The 18,511-nt window shown below is 68.5% G+C and overlaps 1 protein-coding gene across 1 annotated transcript in view; it reads left to right on the top strand.

Moving 5' to 3' along the window:
- Nucleotides 1-18,511, top strand: part of COL5A1 (collagen type V alpha 1 chain) — a 103,801-nt gene that overhangs the window by 53,287 nt on the left and 32,003 nt on the right. The window contains exons 20-36 of the mRNA XM_054726870.1: nt 92-136; nt 1,514-1,567; nt 3,048-3,092; nt 3,563-3,616; nt 3,944-3,988; nt 5,398-5,451; nt 8,885-8,929; nt 9,707-9,760; nt 10,381-10,425; nt 11,059-11,112; nt 11,563-11,670; nt 12,752-12,805; nt 15,268-15,321; nt 16,273-16,317; nt 16,425-16,478; nt 17,651-17,695; nt 18,082-18,135. Coding sequence (XP_054582845.1) covers nt 92-136; nt 1,514-1,567; nt 3,048-3,092; nt 3,563-3,616; nt 3,944-3,988; nt 5,398-5,451; nt 8,885-8,929; nt 9,707-9,760; nt 10,381-10,425; nt 11,059-11,112; nt 11,563-11,670; nt 12,752-12,805; nt 15,268-15,321; nt 16,273-16,317; nt 16,425-16,478; nt 17,651-17,695; nt 18,082-18,135 — 909 coding nt within the window. The remainder of the gene's footprint in view (nt 1-91; nt 137-1,513; nt 1,568-3,047; nt 3,093-3,562; nt 3,617-3,943; nt 3,989-5,397; nt 5,452-8,884; nt 8,930-9,706; nt 9,761-10,380; nt 10,426-11,058; nt 11,113-11,562; nt 11,671-12,751; nt 12,806-15,267; nt 15,322-16,272; nt 16,318-16,424; nt 16,479-17,650; nt 17,696-18,081; nt 18,136-18,511) is intronic.

The following is an 18,511-nucleotide window of genomic DNA, read 5'->3' on the forward strand; positions in this document are numbered from 1 at the left end:
CGCTGCGTCCGGGTCTGGGCTGGGCGCGCAGAAGCGTCCGGGCGAGGCCTTAGCGCGGGTCCTAACCCCCGGCCCGGCTCCCCGCACACAGGGTGACGACGGAGAAGTCGGGCCCCGAGGGCTGCCCGGGGAGCCGGTAAGTGCTAAGCGGCGGGATTCTGTGTCCGCACGGGGGGTGGGGGGTGGGGAGGGGGGACGGCTGCAGGAGGGGCTCCCTCGGGGCTGAATTGGCGACCGACTTCGAGCAGCGACAGTGAGGGGCTCAGCCGGGACCCAGAATCAGATCTGGGGACTTCCCTGCAAGGGAAGGAGGTGCAATGGGGAGGTGGGGGCAGCTCTAGGGAGTCAATCCCAGCCTTCCAGGGGGGCCAGGTCCCTGAGGCTGGGGTGGGGGCCCGGCTGCAGTCATGGGGGGTGTGCGGGGTCCCCAGGTGTGTGTGCGGGGTCACAGGTGGGCGGCAGGGTCCTCGGGTGGGCGTGCGGGGTCCCCGGGTGGGCATGCGGGGTCCCCGGGTGGGCGTGCGGGGTCCCCGGGTGGGCGGCGGGGTCCCCGGGTGGGCGTGCGGGGTCCCCGGGTGGGAGGGCGGCGGGGTCCCCGGGTGGGAGGGCGGCGGGGTCCCCGGGTGGGTGGCGGGGTCCCCGGGTGGGAGGGCGGCGGGGTCCCCGGGTGGGAGGGCGGCAGGGTCCCCGGGTGGGAGGGCGGCAGGGTCCCCGGGTGGGAGGGCGGCAGGGTCCCCGGGTGGGAGGGCGGCGGGGTCCCCGGGTGGGCGGCGGGGTGCACACGGTGGGTCCGGGGCAGCCGCGGGCCTGGGTGGCGGGTGGCCCCTCCCAGACGGGCACGCGGAGGGGAGCTCCCTCGGCAGCACCACCGGCCCGGCGCCACCCAGGCTGCCCCAGGGGGGTCTCGGGGCCGAAGCCCGTGTCCTGAGCCACCTGAGGACGGGCATGACTTCCTCACGGCCGTGCGCCCCGGCGATGCTCAGGGAGGGATGTGGCCAGCGCAGGAGCCGGGCGTCGGGGCTGAACGCCCCCGGGTCTGACTAGCTGGGAGGGGAGGCGTCAGCGCGCTCTCCTCACGCGTCCGAGCGTCCCCTCTGGGTCCGGAGCCCCTGAAACACGGCGCCTCGGCCCAGGGCGCCAGCTCGCCGGGCAGGAGCCACAGGGGCAGCGGGGGTCGCCAAGTGGCCGCTCAGATCTAACCGTCCTCCCGGCTGTTCCCACACGTGCCCTCGCTGCCAGGGCCGGGGGACAGCTCGGCCACAGGGCCCCCCGAGAGACCCGAGCCAGGCTTCCCGGGTCAGAGGCCACCTCCTTCGTGCCCCTGCCCCGCGGGCGCATGGCCGAGCCGTGCCGAGGGCTGCCCGGGGGCCGGGAGCGAGAGCGGGTGTTGGCCACGCCCCCTGGGCAGCGTGGAGAGCCGGGTGGCAGCCGGCTGGCATGGGCCCGGGAGGGGGGGCAGGCAGAGGCGGACCCCCGGCCGAGTCCGAATCACCTGTGCTCTCTCCTCTTCCAGGGGCCGCGCGGTCTGCTGGGGCCAAAGGGCCCTCCGGGCCCCCCGGGACCTCCCGTAAGTCCTGTCACCTGCTCGTGTGTCTGTCCCCACCGTCCGCCCTGCAGCCCCTCGGGCATTCCGGCAGCTGGCTCCCCGCGCTGACCGCCGGGCACGCTCGCCCAGTGCCAGTGTGCGGGCGGCCAGAGTCGGATGCCCACGCGCAGAAGGACCCTGGCGGCGGGTGTGGGTGTAGGTGGCCAGAGCCTCTTGGCGTTACAGCCCTGTCCTCACGCACACACGTGTGCTGTTATAAACCCCTGTCCTCATGCACACACGTGTGCTGTAATAAACCCCTGTCCTCACGCACACACGTGTGCTGTAATAAACCCCTGTCCTCATGCACAGACGTGTGCTATTATAAACCCCTGTCCTCACGCACACACGTGTGCTGTAATAAACCCCTGTCCTCACGCACACACGTGTGCTGTAATAAACCCCTGTCCTCATGCACACACGTGTGCTGTAATAAACCCCTGTCCTCACGCACACACGTGTGCTGTAATAAACCCCTGTCCTCACACACACACGTGTGCTGTAATAAACCCCTGTCCTCACGCATACACGTGTGCTGTAATAAACCCCTGTCCTCACACACACACGTGTGCTGTAATAAACCCCTGCCCTCACACACACACGTGTGCTGTAATAAACCCCTGTCCTCACGCACACACGTGTGCTGTAATAAACCCCTGTCCTCATGCACACACGTGTGCTGTAATAAACCCCTGTCCTCATGCACACACGTGTGCTGTTATAAACCCCTGTCCTCACGCACACACGTGTGCTGTTATAAACCCCTGCCCTCACACACACACGTGTGCTGTTATAAACCCCTGTCCTCACGCACACACGTGTGCTGTAATAAACCCCTGTCCTCACGCACACACGTGTGCTGTAATAAACCCCTGTCCTCATGCACACACATGTGCTGTAATAAACCCCTGTCCTCACGCACACACGTGTGCTGTAATAAATCCCTGTCCTCATGCACACACGTGTGCTGTAATAAACCCTTGTCCTCATGCACACACACGTGTGCTGTTATAAACCCCTGTCCTCACGCACACACGTGTGCTGTTATACACACTGATCCGGACGCCACGTGCTCCCTGCTTGACAGCACTTCCAGCAGCTTCTGGAAGTTCTGGAAGGAGGAGAAGCACTTGGTTCCAGGGCGGCTTCCCCAGGGCCAGCCCAGCCCGTCCGCCCCCCCACCGGCCCGTCCCCACCCCCCCCGGCCCGGCCGCCCCCCTCGGCCCCTCTGCCCTGGGCTCACCTGCTTCCCGCGAACGCTGGGCCTGCCCCCCACACCGCGGGGCCCGGAGCTCCGTACCCCTCGCCCACCAAGACCTCAGGATTTACCCGGGGCCAAGGCTGTCCCCTGCCCCAGGCCGTGCGTCCTGTGACCTGGCGGCCGGGCCGGGTGCGTGGAGCGGGCTCTCTCTCCCGCGGAGCGTGCCTTCCCCCACCCTCAGTCCGCTCCCCTCTCCTCCAGGGCGTGACGGGGATGGACGGCCAGCCGGGCCCCAAAGGAAACGTGGTGAGTGTGCGGGGTCCCGCCTCCCGGCCTCACGGCGGTCCCCGGCGGGCACACAGCCAGGCCAGGGCCCCCGGTGGGCAGCCCCGCGGGAGAGCCCACGCCAGCGGGGGCCGGTCAGCCCAGCGTGGGGATCCCTCCTCACTGCGGGGGCGTGAGCAGCCCCCCGGCCCCCCGCCCGCGTGTGGTCTCAGGGCGCTGCCCGACGGGCGTGGCGGGTGGGACTTCCTGCCAGTGGCTGCCTCTGGGCACCTGCCTTCCCGGCGGCGGTCTGGGCCCGAGGTCGGCCTTGCAGGCGCTCGTCTGGGCCGCCAGCCTTACCCGTCGGCAGCCTCCTGGGCGCTTGCGTTGGGCGTGAGACAGACTGGAAGGACGGAGGCCAGGAGAGGGGGCCCAGGCCCCCAAAGAAGGGGGTGCCGACCCCTGCCCGCCCTCCAGAGCCCCCTCCAGTGCCTCTCTTTCGTTGCCTGCAGGGTCCCCAGGGAGAGCCCGGCCCCCCCGGACAGCAGGGCAACCCAGGTGCCCAGGTGAGCGAGTCGGGCGGGTTTCGGGGCGGGAGGCGCCGGCTTCAGTGTGGGGCCTGGGCCCAATCTCCCCGCTGCTGGACGCCCGAGGGGTGCTGCCTGGAGGTGGCCTGGAACCCGGGCCGGTGCCAGAGGAGGGGGGAGGGAAGGTGGGCGATGGGGGGAGGTGGGCCAGGGGGAGGTGGGCGAGGGGGAGAAAGGTGAGCGATTGGGGGAGGTGGGCGAGGGGGGTAAGGTGGGGGAGGGGGGCAAAGGGGGGGAGGGGGGGGCGAGGCGGGGAGGTTCCCAGCCACCAGTTTCTGACCTTCCGCCTGTTCTTCCCCTCCCCAGGGTCTGCCAGGCCCCCAGGGCGCCATCGGGCCTCCAGGAGAGAAGGTAGGTGGGCTGGGCTGGGCATAGGGCACCCTCGCCTGCCTGCGGGGTGCGGTCCAGGCCGGGGAGGGCGCTGGGCATCGCCAGCTCGGGATTCGAGCTTTGTCCTCCCCAGAGCGGGGGAAGCTCAGACACACAGGCCAGAGGTTGTGGATCTTTGTCGTTTACTGACTTAGAAATTCGCTCACTCACTCTCTCACTCATTCATTCATTCATTCATTCATTCATTCATTCTCTCACTCATTCATTCATTCTCTAGCCTTGTATAAGGTTACCAGATTAGGAAGAAGAGTAATATGGGGGCCCCATTAAATTTGAACCTGGCCAGGCCTGCCTCCACCTGGGGCCCTGCCCCCGCCTGGGGCCCTACCCCCACCTGGGGCCCTGCCCCCACCTGGGGTCCTGCCCTCACCTGGGGTCCTGCCCCCACCTGGGGTCCTGCCCCCACCTGGGGCCCTGCCCTCACCTGGGGTCCTGCCCCCACCTGGGGTCCTGCCCTCACCTGGGGTCCTGCCCCCACCTGGGGCCCTGCCCTCACCTGGGGCCCTGCCCTCACCTGGGGTCCTTCCCCCACCTGGGGTCCTGCCCTCACCTGGGGTCCTGCCCCCACCTGGGGTCCTGCCCCCACCTGGGGCCCTACCCCCACCTGGGGCCCTGCCCCCACCTGGGGTCCTGCCCCCACCTGGGGCCCTGCCCTCACCTGGGGTCCTGCCCCCACCTGGGGCCCTGCCCTCACCTGGGGCCCTGCCCTCACCTGGGGCCCTGCCCCCACCTGGGGTCCTGCCCTCACCTGGGGTCCTGCCCCCACCTGGGGTCCTGCCCTCACCTGGGGCCCTGCCCCCACCTGGGGTCCTGCCCTCACCTGGGGCCCTGCCCTCACCTGGGGTCCTGCCCCCACCTGGGGCCCTGCCCTCACCTGGGGTCCTGCCCCCACCTGGGGCCCTGCCCTCACCTGGGGTGCTGCCCCCACCTGGGTCCTGCCCTCACCTGGGGTCCTGCCCTCACCTGGGGTCCTGCCCTCACCTGGGGTCCTGCCCCCACCTGGGGTCCTGCCCTCACCTGGGGTCCTGCCCCCACCTGGGGTCCTGCCCTCACCTGGGGTCCTGCCCCCACCTGGGGTCCTGCCCTCACCTGGGGCCCTGCCCCCACCTGGGGTCCTGCCCTCACCTGGCCGGTCATCTGTTCCAATTGCAACCCCCGAAGGCCCTGGGGCAGTGAAGGCTGACCCGGCCTCGCAGGTGCTCCGTGTGCTGGAAACTTCCAAGCCGATGGGGGGCGGGGGGGGGTTGCCTCTGAGCATCCCTTTCAGCAAACGGTCTTTGAGCAGAAAGGGGGAAAGTCCCGTGGGGGCGCGGAGAGCAGGTGGGCAGCTGGGGAGCCCGGCGCCTGCTCACGGGTCCGCTTTGTTCTAGGGCCCCCTGGGGAAGCCGGGCCTCCCAGGAATGCCGGGCGCCGACGGACCCCCGGTGAGTACCCCGCGCGCCGCTCCCCTTCACGGCCCCGTCCCTGCCCAGGGAGGGGCTGGGCCCGGGCTCGGGGCCGCCGTGTGTGTGGCTGTCACTCACGGGCCGCCTGCTTGGCGAAGACCCACTGCAGACCTGAGCTGGATCGCTCCGGAGGCCTGGGCTCGGGGCACGCTTTCCGGAACGGGGGTCCCCCAGGGTGGTGACCGCAGGAGAGGGGACGTGGGGACTGTCGGGGTGCCGGGGGCTGTGGGGACCCAGCCTCGCAGCTTCCCCCGGGAGGCTGGGCTGGCGCAGGCGGGGCACGTGTCCCCGAGTTTGAAAGGAGGAGGCGTGTGCGAGTGTATTTTTGGGGCTCACGTGCCGAGAAGGGGTGGTGAGCAGGAGCCTCGCCCTGTGCGAGCACAGCTGTGGCGCCAAACGGTGCTGCCTGGGAATAGCGCGCCGGTGACAGATCCGTCTGTGGGGGCGAGGGGGGCGGGGACGCGTCAGGCCTGGCGTGGGGGTGCCGGTGCCTCTGCGCCGCCATCCTCTCCGTAAGGCGCTGCTGGGTTTTTTTTTCTTTTTTTTTTTCTTTCTGGAATATTCAGTTGGGGATGCGTAGCCCGTTTCAGAAAGCAGGATCAGCGGCGTAATTACCGGGCACGGAGGCTTTCATGGCGCCGTGACAGACTGAGCGAGGGGTTCACTGCACGATTAGCGGGCGAGCTGAGCAGACGCCGGCGGTTCCCACCTGCGGGCCAGTCGCCGGTCACCGGTTGTCCCATCTGGCCCGGGGCCGCAGGTGCCAGGCACACCGTCCCCCCGAGCGCCGAGCGCCGTCTCCTGGGCGTCGCAGCACGCCGGTTCCGTCCTTTGTCTACGTTCACGCCCAACCGCGTCCTCTGTCAGAAAGCCGCACGTTGTCGTGGGAAACCAGGGAGCTGAGTGAGATGACCACAAGGGGAAGCCACCCCACTCCGTGGCCGGGCGCGAAACCGCCGAGGGCGGGGAGGCGTCGCCGCCAGCTGCAGGTTCTGTCCGTTTCCTGCCACCGTTCACGTCCGTGGGGCGTGTCCTGCCCCGTGTCAGGGACACTGCCAGGCCCGTGGCCCTGCAGGAAGGAGAGGTGCCTGGGAGGGGACTGGGCCCGACCCCAGTTCCCTCACCCTCCCTCCATGGAACCCCCTCCCTGCAATGCACTGGGGTCCCCAGGAGTCTGGGGGGACACAGGGCCTTGGAGACAGCCCTTGCCCAGAGCCAGTCGGCGGCCTCTCGTGGACTCCACGGCTCTTTTTCTTTTTTTAAATATTTTTGTTGATTTTGGAGAGGAAGGGAGAGGGGAGAGGGAGAGAGACATCCATGAGGAGAGAGAATCGTGGATCGGCTGCCTCCCGCACGCCCCCACTGGGGATCCAGCCCGCAACCCGGGCCTGTGCCCTGACCGGGAATCGACGCTCTGCCCACTGAGCCACACCAGCCAGGGCTCTTGTTCCTTTTCGATCACAGGTGGCGTTCAGAGTCATTCTGTGCTGCTCTCAGGGGTGCGCGGCGGTTAGCCAATCACACGCCTCACAGGCGTTTCCCGCCCCACCCGGCCCCGGGCAGCGAGGACGATACTGCTGACTGTCTTCCCTGCGCGGGGCTTGGCACCCGGCCTGTCCTGTAGCCGCCCATCTTTACCGCCGATCCCTGCACCCTCCCCCCCCCCGGCCCTCCCCTCCCCATGGCCGCCCCGGCCTGTGCTCTGTCTGTGTCTGTCTGTCCTTCAGGCTCCACAGGAGTGAACCCCGTGGTTCCTGCCCTTCCTGTCGGACTTACTCACTGAGCACGATGCCCTCCAGCCCCGCCGAGGGTCACACTGCGCTGGGGGGCCTGGGCCCCGCCGGGCGCTGCTGGCTCAGCCCCGAGGGAGCTGGGGGCAGAAGACGCGGGGGAGCTCCGTGGCCCCCACAGCCCGTGGTGTGGCCACGCGGGCGTGGCGGGCAGGGAGGTGGGAAATAGTCCCCTTCACGGAGCAGCCCGTAGCTGCGCGCCTCGGGGCGGCTGTTTCTCTGGCTTTGGCGTGAGGAGGAGGGAGGCGGGCTAAAAGCCTTCCTTCCGGGAGTCAGAGGCGAGTCAGCAGCTCACGGGGGGACACGGTGGCCGAGCCGCGTCTCAGAGGGACGTCACGGGGCCGGTGATCACGGTTCCCCGGCTCTCAGGACCGAGGACGCCGCCGGGCGACGCTCAATGAACCCGGGTCACGCCCGCGATGCCAGTCCCGCAGGCGGCGTGCGGGGCGAGGCGACGGGAGGGGCCCCGGCCCGCGGTGAGCCCCGTGGCTGGGACTTTAATTTTCTTTTGCGTTTGCCTAGTGGTGTGCGATGAGCACGTATCACTCTTTGATCAGGAAAGCACCTAACGTGAGTGATTCAGCTCCGTTCGTCCCCGTGATGGGAGGGGGCTCGCTACGGAATCCGGGGGGCAGCGAACCGCGGGAGGGGCGGCGGCCGGGGCTCCCCTCGCGGGAACGGGGCCCCTCGCCCTGGGCTTCCTCCCGATCCTCTTCTGTTCGAACTTGTTCACTCGTCCGCGTTGCTCCCCCGCCCACAGTCACTCTCATTCTGTAAACACTGCTGCCAGCGTCTGTAAGAAGCCGGGCCTGGCCGGTGCGGCTCAGTGGATAGAGCGTCGGCCCACGGACTGAGGGTCCCGGGTTCGATTCTGGTCAGGGGCGCCTGCCTCCGTTGTAGGCTCGACCCCCGGCCCTGGTCGGGGCTCCTGTGGGAGGCGACCGATGGATGTGTCTCTCTCACATCGATGTTCCTCTCTCTGTCTCTCTCTCCCTCCCACTCTCTCTAAAAGTCAATGGGGAGATACCCTCTATTTTTGGAGGAGGTGGGGTGGGCTCCATTCCGGTCACCGTGGTGGCTGCTCATGGCGAACATTCCCGGGTCACGCGGCGGCAGGCGCCATCCGAGGGCGTGCCCACGCCCGTCTCCGCCCTCTTGCTCCCCAGGGACTGGGAGGTGGTGACCTTGAGCAAAGGCCCTGTGGTCGCTGTCCCCACCCGCCTGCATTAGAGGGCGGCTGGGTGCGGTGGGGGGCCTCGGCCGTCGTGCCTGGAGCCCCGCTGCGGGTCAGGGGTGGGGTCCCCTCCACGGACGCCCGCCGCCCCGGGGGCTGGCCTTGCTCCCGTTTCGCAGAAGCAGCAGCCGAGGTCGGCGGCTGAGGGACGGGCCTGGGCCACGCCGCTGGGGTGCCCGTGCGTGCTCGGGGCTGTGGTCCTGGCCTCAGCTCCGTGTGTGCGTGTGCATACGTGTGCGTGTGTACGTGTGTGTGTGTGTGTGTGTGCGTGTGTGTGTGTGTGTGTGTGTGTGTGCAGGGAAGGGAGTGGACGGCACCCGGCAGGACCGCCCGCGCAGGGGAGGGGGAGGGGGCACCCCACCGACTAATGCGGCTTCTCTTTCCACAGGGGCACCCTGGCAAAGAGGGCCCCCCCGGAGAGAAAGGAACTCAGGTGGGTGCAGCCGCGCTCCGGCCTCAGCGCCCCCTGCAGGATGGCCTGGGGCTGTGGACCGGCCCTGCCCTGGGCCAGCCCCCCCCCCGCTCAGAAGGGAGGTGCAGGGCAGCTGCGCCCTCTCCCTGTCGTGGGACACCCCCCAGGAGCCGGGTCCTCCCGTCACCCCCCTCGGTTTCACATGGGGGTGTGGGCGCAGCCGACCAGGGACCGTGCAGGCTCTGGGCCAAGGCTCCTCCTGACGTCGACAGTGTGTTCGGAGCCCAAGTCGTGGGGTTAAAGCCGGTGGCGTTTCGGGGTGTCCTGAGCACCCGGGACTCCCGCTACTGTTTGTGGCGAGAGTCCACGTCTGCCCCCTGCCGGCCCCCGGCCCCGGCCCCGCTGCTCCCGGAGCTGTGGGCGTGGGCAGCAAGGCCTGTGGCTGTTAAAGGACCCCCTCTGTGGGCGGCCGGCCTGCCTTCTCCCCGCCGCAGGCTCCGTGTGGCTCCGAGGCCCCTCGGCGGGAGCGAGTTCGTGTAATGACAGCTCAGCCCTCCCGATTCCCACCCCTTCCCCGCCCGGCCCGAGTCCCGGGGCGTGACCCACAGGGCGCCTGGCGTGGTCTCGGTCGCGAAGGACACTGCCTGTGCCCGGCCTTTGCCGTGGGCTGGGTGCACGGCCGTGGCCTTGTGTCTTCTTGTGGCCCCTTCCGGGGTCTGACCCAAGGCCCCCCGAGTGGGCGAGCCATCACCAGGCCCTGCCCCCGAGTGGAGCTAATGGTCTCTCCCTTGGTTGCAGGGTCCCCCTGGCCCCCAGGGCCCCATCGGCTACCCTGGCCCCCGAGGAGTCAAGGTGAGGCTCGCGCTGTGGGTCGTCGGGGTCGCGGCTGGGACTGCCGGCAGGCGTGTCCGTTTTCGGGAATTCCTCCGTGGCTCCCTCCCTGCTGCCGCCTGGAGCAGCCGGTCTCCAGTCTGCGTGTGGGCCTGGGCCGTCCTGGGCCTGAGCAGGGCGGGCGTGAGCAGCGGGGCCGGGAAGGCAGCTTTGGAGCCGGGACAGTGCCGGTGCGTTTGTGACGATACGGATGGCGGGACGGTGCCTCCTCGGCCCCGGCTCCTCGTCGGGGCTGATGGGCCCAGGGCGCCGTCGGGTGACGGGCTCCAGGCGGAGGCCGGGCCAGCTCCCGTCTGTCTGTCCGAGCCCATCCCTCAGTCTCTCCATCTGGTCTCAGCCCCTGTCCTCGGGGAGAGGGCCCAGAGCCGCACGAGAGCCACTGGCAGCGGGGGCCGCGGGAGGTGCGTGGCCTCCTGGCTGCGGCGCTTCCCGCTCAGACGGCGACGCGGGGACGGGACCGTCTGCGTGAGGCGGCTGGGCCCACGCATCCGCGCTGAGCGCTCGGCTGGCCGTGGTGGGGCTCGGACCCGTGTCTTGCGAGGCTCCGAGGTGTGAGCGCTCCCTCTCCCGTGTCTGTGCAGGGGGCGGACGGCATCCGTGGTCTGAAGGGCACGAAGGGCGAGAAGGTGAGTGTTGCTCCCCGGGCGGCCCCGCCCACAGCCCGGCCCCCTCGCGCCAGGTCCGCAGCCCCCGCTGGCACCCGCGAGTCCCCAGAGCGCGCAGCTCCCGTGCAGGGCAGGCCTGCGTCCCTGGGACCTCGGGCCCTGCTGCTCCTCGGCCGGCCCCGCGGGCAGGACCCGCCTCCCGACCCCTTGGCGATGCCCATCCTTTCAGAGGAGGTGCAGGCGGAGCCGCCCTCCTTGGGGAGACTTGCCTCCCGCTCCCGCCTCAACTGTCCACCACCGTTGTCCCCGGCGCCTGCAGCGGGCACGGCGCTCACCTGAGAGACGGGCCCCCGGGCCGGGCAGGGGCCGCTCCCGCCCAGGGGGCCAGCCTGCAGATCCCCGCGGGGCCGAGCCGCTGCGGCGCTGAGCCAGCCCGGCCCTCGAGCTCCGTCCCTGGGAATGCAAAGCACGGACACACGTCACAGGGGGCGGGGGACGGGCCTCGCACCCTCCCTCCGGCGTGCCCAGCGCGGCGCCTGGGCCCAGAGGCTCGGGCGGGGGACGTGGCCGGGGGAACGTGGCGTGTGTGGCGTGGGGAAGCCATCGGGGCGGGGATTCCTGCGTGGAGACCCAGTGCCCTCTCTCGTCGTCCAGGGAGAAGACGGCTTCCCGGGGTTCAAAGGAGACATGGGCGTCAAGGGGGACCGGGTGAGTATCGGCAGGAAGTCTGTGGGGGCCCGGGTGTTGGGGGCCCATGGGGCAGCTTCTCAGAGCGGAGGGGACAGGGGACGCCTCTGAAGATCCCTGGTCGCAGGCAGGCTCCCCCCCCACCCCCCGAGCCCGAGGCCTGGGGCTCTCCGCCTCCCTCCAGCTCTCCGCTGACCCTGGGGTTCCCTCCTGGTGACGGGGTCACCGTGTGCGCACCTGCCCGGGTGCTCAGTGGGGAGCAGTTCGCTTGGCTCCAGGGGTTTTGCTGCTGGAAGTGGGGGTGCGGCCCGAAGCAGCAGCCGCCAGCTCCGTGCGGAGGGGGGGCCGGCCCCGGCCTCGTCGGCCACAGGAGGCGGCGTCGGACTCAGGAGTCGTGGGCCGAGCCTGGTGGGGGTCCCGTGTGGGGGTGCACACGGCGGGGCCCCCTCACCTTCTCTTTCTGACTTGCAGGGGGAGATCGGCCCCCCGGGCCCCCGAGGGGAGGACGGCCCCGAAGGCCCCAAGGGGCGCGGCGGCCCGAACGGCGACCCCGGCCCTCTGGGACCCTCTGGGGAGAAGGTACGTGGCGCAGGGCGCGGCCACTTCCTGCGGACAGACGGCCGTTCCGATGGCCGCGGGCGCGGGCTGGGGACCGGGTCCGGCTGAGCCCCCCGTATGTGGGCGCTGTGGTTCCCGACACGGCTCCCGGCCCCTGGGCTTCTTCCTGCCGCTCCTGCCGCCGCCCGCCCACACGTTGTTGGATCCGCCCTCTCCCCTGAGTGTGTCCTCAGCACCTTCCAGGCCCGGAGGCTCCTCCCCCAGGGGCTCCGGGCTCCGACTGAGCTACAACCCAGCTGGTCTCTCTCCATGAGCAGAGCCCTATGCCTGCCCTTTGCTTCCATCTCCCCCACTCAGCCCCCCAGAAATGCCCCCCAGGGATGCCCTTCCACAGGAATGCCCCCCCAGGAATGCCCCCCCAGGAATGCCCCCGGGAATTCCCCCCAAGAATGCCCCCCAGGAATGCCCCCCGGAAATGCCCCCCAGGAATGCCCCCGGGAATTCCCCCCAAGAATGCCCCCCTGGGAATGCCCCCCCAGGAATACCCCCCCGGGAATTCCCCCCAAGAATGCCCCCCAGGAATGCCCATGAGCAGCCCACTCCCCCCCGTCTGCCGAGGCTGGAACGGGTGACTCGCGGGCGGAGTGGGATCGCACCGAGGATGGTTCTTTGATTCGGCCTCTGCCTCCGCCGCGTGGGCTTCATGCGGGCTGGATCCCTCTCGCAGGGACTTCGCTTCTACTCTTTATTGTATTTTATGTTTGAATACATTGTATTGATGTCAGAGGGGAAGGGACGGGGAGGGAGAGAGAAACATCAATGAGAGAGGATCATGGACCGGCGGCCTCCTGCACGCCCCACACTGGGGATGGAGCCTGCAGCCCGGGCCTGTGCCCCGACCGGGATTGAACTGTGGCCTCCCGGTTCCTAGGTCCATCCTCAGGCCCTGAGCCTCGCCGGCCGGGCGGGGCCTTTGCTTTCAAATCAGGGCGGGGAGGGGGTGTGGTCCATCCCAGTCCAGGCAGGGGCTCCCGCGGCGACCGTGTCCTTCAGATGGAGAAACGCCGTGGGGCCACGTAATACAGCGCCCTTCTCTCCGCAGGGAAAGCTCGGAGTCCCGGGGCTCCCGGGCTACCCTGGACGACAAGGGCCGAAGGTAACGTACGACTGGGCCCTCCCCGCCTCCCCGCCTGGGCATGGGCACCGGGCCCTCCCCCGGCCTCCCCGCCTGGGCATGGGCACCATTCGCCTGCGTGGCAATGCAGAGGCCCGTGTCGCTGTGTCAGCTCCGCCCTGTGCAGCCTGTGGCCGTGACGTGGCCGCAGGGGACGGAGGTGCTGGGACAGTTAGTGACGTCAGAGGAGGGGACATGCAGCCCGAGATGGGGCACCTCTGTCTTGGGTTCTGCACCCCAGAGCTCAGGGGGAGGCCAGCGGGCTCTGACGCCCCGGGACCGGGCTCTGACCCACCCGGGCATCCTCGGGTGGGAGGGGGTCCCTGTGTGAAGGCAGGGGGCACACGGGTGGGCATCCACGCTCAGACCATGAGAATGATGGCAGGTGGGCGCACGGGGGTAGGGGGCAGCCATGCTCAGACCCGTGGGAAGTACAAGGTCTGGAAATGGGCACAGGCTCAGCTCAGGGATTTAAGCCACTTCAAGAGCAGAGACCTCTGAAGACAGGAAGCGCCCGTGGGCGGGCGAGGCGCCATAGACACAGAGCAGGGGTTCAGGTGCCTGCTGCATCGAGATGCTTCTCTGTCCACGTGCACCGCGTGGGGCTCTCCCCTCTGTCCACGTGCACCGCGTGGGGCTCTCCGCTCTGTCCACGTGCACCGCGTGGGGCTCTCCCCTCTGTCCACGTGCACAGCGAGGGGCTCTCCGCTCTGTCCACGTGCACCGCGTGGGGCTCTCCCCTCTGTCCACGTGCACAGCGAGGGGCTCTCCCCTCTGTCCACGTGCACCGCGTGGGGCTCTCCCCTCTGTCCACGTGCACAGCGTGGGGCTCTCCCCTCTGTCCACGTGCACCGCGTGGGGCTCTCCCCTCTGTCCACGTGCACCGCGTGGGGCTCTCCCCTCTGTCCACGTGCACAGCGTGGGGCTCTCCCCTCTGTCCACGTGCACAGCGTGGGGCTCTCCCCTCTGTCCACGTGCACCACATGGGGCTCTCCCCTCTGTCCACGTGCACAGTGTGGGGCTCTCCCCTCTGTCCACGTGCACCGCGTTGGGCTCTCCCCTCTGTCCACGTGCACAGCGTGGGGCTCTCCCCTCTGTCCACGTGCACCGCGTGGAGCTCTGGGTGACATGGCTAGATCTAGGGCTCCAGGTGGTGGTGATTTGCATTCATTTCTGACTCGGCAGCCGAGCGCTTTATTTAGCGGTGTTCCGGAAGACAGCAAAACGTGACAACAGGTGCAGTGAGCAGTGTCCCAAGTGAGATTCACACGTTGTCACCAGTTAATCTTAGATGTAGGTGTTCCCTTTTCTTCCAAAATACCAGCTCTTTGAAGACACGGCCATGTGAGAGGAGGGTGTGGAGGGAGGGAGGAAGGGAAGCACGGTTAGGACTCAGTTATGGTTGTTAGGTTTGGAGTCTTTGAGATGCTTAGGAAATGTTCATGAAGTGGACGGCAGGTGGATGGATGGTGGGTGGGTAGATGATGGATGGATGATGAATGGATGGATGGATGGATGGATGGTGGATGGATGGATGGTGGGTGGATGGATGGTGGGTGGATGGATGGTGGGTGGATGATGGATGGTGGATGGATGGATGATGGATAGATGGATGGTGGGTGGATGATGGAAGGTGGATGGATGATGGATGGATGGATGATGGATGGATGGATGGATGATGGATGGATGGATGATGGATGGATGGAGGATGGATGATGGATGGATGGAGGATGGATGGATGATGGATGGATGGATGGATGGATGATGGATGATGGATGGATGGATGGATGGATGGATGATGGATGGTGAATGGATGGATGATAGATGGTGGATGGATGGATGATGGATAGATGGATGGTGGGTGGATGATGGAAGGTGGATGGATGATGGATGGATGGATGGATGATGGATGGATGATGGATGATGGATGGATGATGGATGGATGATGGATGGATGGATGATGGATGATGGATGGATGGATGATGGATGGATGGAGGATGGATGAATGGAGGATGGATGATGGATGATGGATGGATGGATGGTGGGTGGATGATGGATGGTAGGTGGGTGGGTGGATGGGTGAATGGTGGGTGGGTAGATGGTGGGTGTATGGTAGATGGTGGGTGAATGGTGGCTGGGTGGATGGGTAGTGGATGGTAGATGGTGGGTGGATGGTGGGTGAGCGGGTGGATGGATGGTGGGTGGATGATGGATGGTAGGTGGGTGGGTAGTGGATGGTAGATGGTGGGTGGATGTTGGGTGGATGGATGGTGGGTGGATGATGGATGGTAGGTAGTGGATGGTAGATGGTGGGTGGATGGTGGGTGGATGGATGGAGGGGGGGTGTCGGAGGCGGGGACCGGGACAGGCGTCCCCGCGGCTCTCACAGCAGAGCCCGTGCTCTGGCCCAGCCTCAGGCTTCTCCCTCCCTCCCTCTCTTTCAGGGCTCCATCGGATTTCCTGGATTTCCGGGCGCCAACGGAGAGAAGGGTGGCCGGGTAAGGACAGCTGGCCCCGCGGGCGGTGGCTCGGCTGCGCTGAGAGCTGGTGGGTTTATCGGTCAGGGCGACTCAGCAGGGGGCCCGGAGCTCCGGCTCCTTCCCGGACGGATGGTCAGAACCGGGAACAAAACTCCGGAGGGGCCGGACGTGGTGGAGGGACGGGGCCTGTGGGCCGTGACTCCACGTGCCTCGGGGAAGCTGCCTTTACCAGACTTCACGTCGTTGCTTCTGGAACCCCCCCCCTCCCCCAAGCGCCTGTGCTTCCTGAGGTTTAGGAAACGCGAAACCCCACGTGAGCCGCAGTCCCTGAGGAGAGACGGGGCGCCGGGCGCGGGGCTGCGTGTGAACCGCGAGGGGCCGGCCTGCGGCGGTTTGATGGAATGGCTCACGCCCTCCCTGTGGCGGAACACGTGGTGTGGGAAGGGCTGGCCGCCTCCTCTCGTGCAGTAACGAGTGCGGCCCTGGCAGGAGGGAGGCGCGGAGGGAGGGGGAGGGGAGGGGAGGGGAGGGGGCAGCTGCTTGGAGGAGAGAAACCGGTACCGGTACCGGCTGAGCATCCCTCCGACCTCAGCACGCCTCCGCCTCCTGCGGGAGGGAGCGCCGCTCCGGGCTGAACCTCCCTGCGAGGCTCCAGTTAAAACCAAGACAAGGGGCCGGCCTGGCTCAGGGGCTGAACACCGGCCTGTGAACCAGGAGGTCAGGGTTCGACTCCGGTCAGGGCACAGGCCCGGGTTGCAGCTCGATCCCCAGTGGGGGGCGTGCAGGAGGCAGCCGATCCATGGTTCTCTCTCCTCGTGGATGTTTCTATCTCTCCCTCTCCTTCTCCCTTCCTCTCGGAAATCAGTAAAAATGTATTTAAGGAACAAACACCAAGACGAGGCCCCTGATAGGAGAGGCCGCCGCCCAGGCGGTGCTGGCCTCGGACTGAGCCCCCCTCTTTCATTCCAGGGCACCCCTGGGAAGCCGGGACCACGGGGGCAGCGAGGCCCGACGGTAACCGCCCCCCTTGGGTCGAGGGCCCTTCAGAAACGGGAGCGCGTGGGGTGGGGGGAGGCGGGCTTGGACGGGGTGAGCTGACCTTTCTCCTCTCCCCTCTGCAGGGTCCCCGGGGCGAGAGGGGCCCGCGGGGCATCACCGGGAAGCCGGGCCCCAAGGTACGTCCTGGCTCCTGCGGCGGCCGCCCTACCCCAGGGGGCGCTGGGGGTCCTCGGGCCCTTTTCACGCGAAAGGAGACCAAGAAGGACGTTTTGGGGGGCATTTCAGAAGGAGCTGGTCCCCCCACAGCCTTTGGACAAGTTGGGTCAGATGGAATCGCAGGCTGTGGCCGGACGGCGGCGAGGGGGGGCGTGGCCAGAGTTGGGGGCCCCGCAGGAGGCCACGCCCCCTTCCACCCGGGAGGCTGTTCTGGTGAAGGGGTGGGAGCTGCGGAGAGGTCTTTGCTGGGAATCTAAAGGGAGCTCTCGCTGCCCGAGGAGAGCATGACCCGCCCCCCCCCCCAAGGAGCGAGGGGCGTGGACAGAGCTCCAAGGGGCGTGTGGAGTGACCTCGGCCGCGTGGCCCTCGGTCCTGTCCTGGACGTGGTCCCAAAGCGCATTCCCGCCGAGGACTGGGCCCCGCTCTGCACCCACGCACTGCCCTCGGAGGCTGCGGGGCGGCCCTGTGGGCTGAGCTCTGGGTGCCTTGCTGGTCCCCGTGCCCCCCTGGGAGAGCTGCTGCCGCCAGGGCCCTGCATGGGGGGAGGGGAAGGGGGAGGGGGAGGGGGAGGGTGGCCCTGTCTCCTTGGTTGGGCTCAGCCTCTGTCCCACAGCGGGAGGCTGTGCCCTGGAGCGTCACAGCCTGTGACAGCAGCTCATTGCCAGCTGTGTGTAGAGGACAGGTGGCCTGTGGGGGCGTGGACCAGGGCCAGGGCCCAGCGCTCTGCTCTGTACTGAGAGGGGGGCAGGTGACAGGGCACGGGGGCGGGTGACAGGGCACGGGGGCGGGTGACAGGGCACGGGGGGGGCGGGTGACAGGGCACAGGGGCGGGTGACAGGGCACGGGGGGGCAGGTGACAGGGCACGGGGGGGGCAGGTGACAGGGCACGGGGGCGGGTGACAGGGCACGGGGGAGGGTGACAGGGCACGGGGGCGGGTGACAGGGCACGGGGGAGGGTGACAGGGCACGGGGGGGGCGGGTGACAGGGCACGGGGGGGCGGGTGACAGGGCACGGGGGTGGGTGACAGGGCACGGGGGCGGGTGACAGGCCACAGGGGCAGTGACCTGGCCGTGGCAGAGGCTCCGATCAGACAGTTATAACAACATCCGTGTCTTCCCTTGCTCCCGCCAGGGCAACTCTGGAGGCGATGGCCCGGCCGGCCCACCGGGTGAACGGGTGAGCACCCACCTTCCCTGCGGACCTCGGGTGGCCGGGGAGAGGGGCCGCTGAGGTCCAGGCAGGGGGAGGGACCGCCGGGCCCGGAGCCCGGTCCTCTCTGAGGGCGGCCCCGTCCACGTGGCCTGGTCTGGGGGGGCGGGTGGCTGGGCCACTGGGAGCCGAGCTGCCCGAGGGGCCTTGCCCTGCAACCGGCCTCCTGGGCCCCCGACTGGACCTCCGTTAGGCCCTGGTGGGGGTGGGGGGGCTAGAGTTGATGGAGCCGAGGTCGGGGGATTGCAGGAACTGGGCCTGTGCGTAGAGCAGAACCCCGAGGCCTCGGGAGGCCCCCCCCACTTGCTGGCGAGGGGCTGCCTGACCTCACACTGGCCCTTCTCTGTCCCCAGGGACCCAACGGACCCCAAGGACCCACGGGCTTTCCTGGACCCAAGGGCCCCCCTGTAAGTAACACGGGGTTTTCTGGGGACCCACACGGCCTCCACATGGGCCAGCGGGCGGGAGCCCCCGGGCGGGCGGCAGGCGGAGCGTCTGCGGCTGCGTCCACCTGCCCCTCTTGCGCGGGGGGAGCCGCCTTGGGAGGCGTGGACCCCTTTCTCCTCTGGGCCGTGGACCTTCCTGGCCGGGTCCTGCGTCAGGTCCTGGGGCCACATCACCAAGTACCCCAGCCCCGGTCGCACACACAGCCAGGAGCTCCCCACCCTCCGGCGGCCAAAGTGCCATCTGGGGGTACGCAGGCTCACTCCTGGGGGCTCCGGGGGCACCCCCTCATCCCGCCCCGGCCCCTGGTGCTGCTGGCAGCTGGGCTCAGAGGCCGCC

This window comes from Eptesicus fuscus, chromosome 15 (genome assembly GCF_027574615.1).
Source record: "Eptesicus fuscus isolate TK198812 chromosome 15, DD_ASM_mEF_20220401, whole genome shotgun sequence".
NCBI lineage: Eukaryota > Metazoa > Chordata > Mammalia > Chiroptera > Vespertilionidae > Eptesicus > Eptesicus fuscus.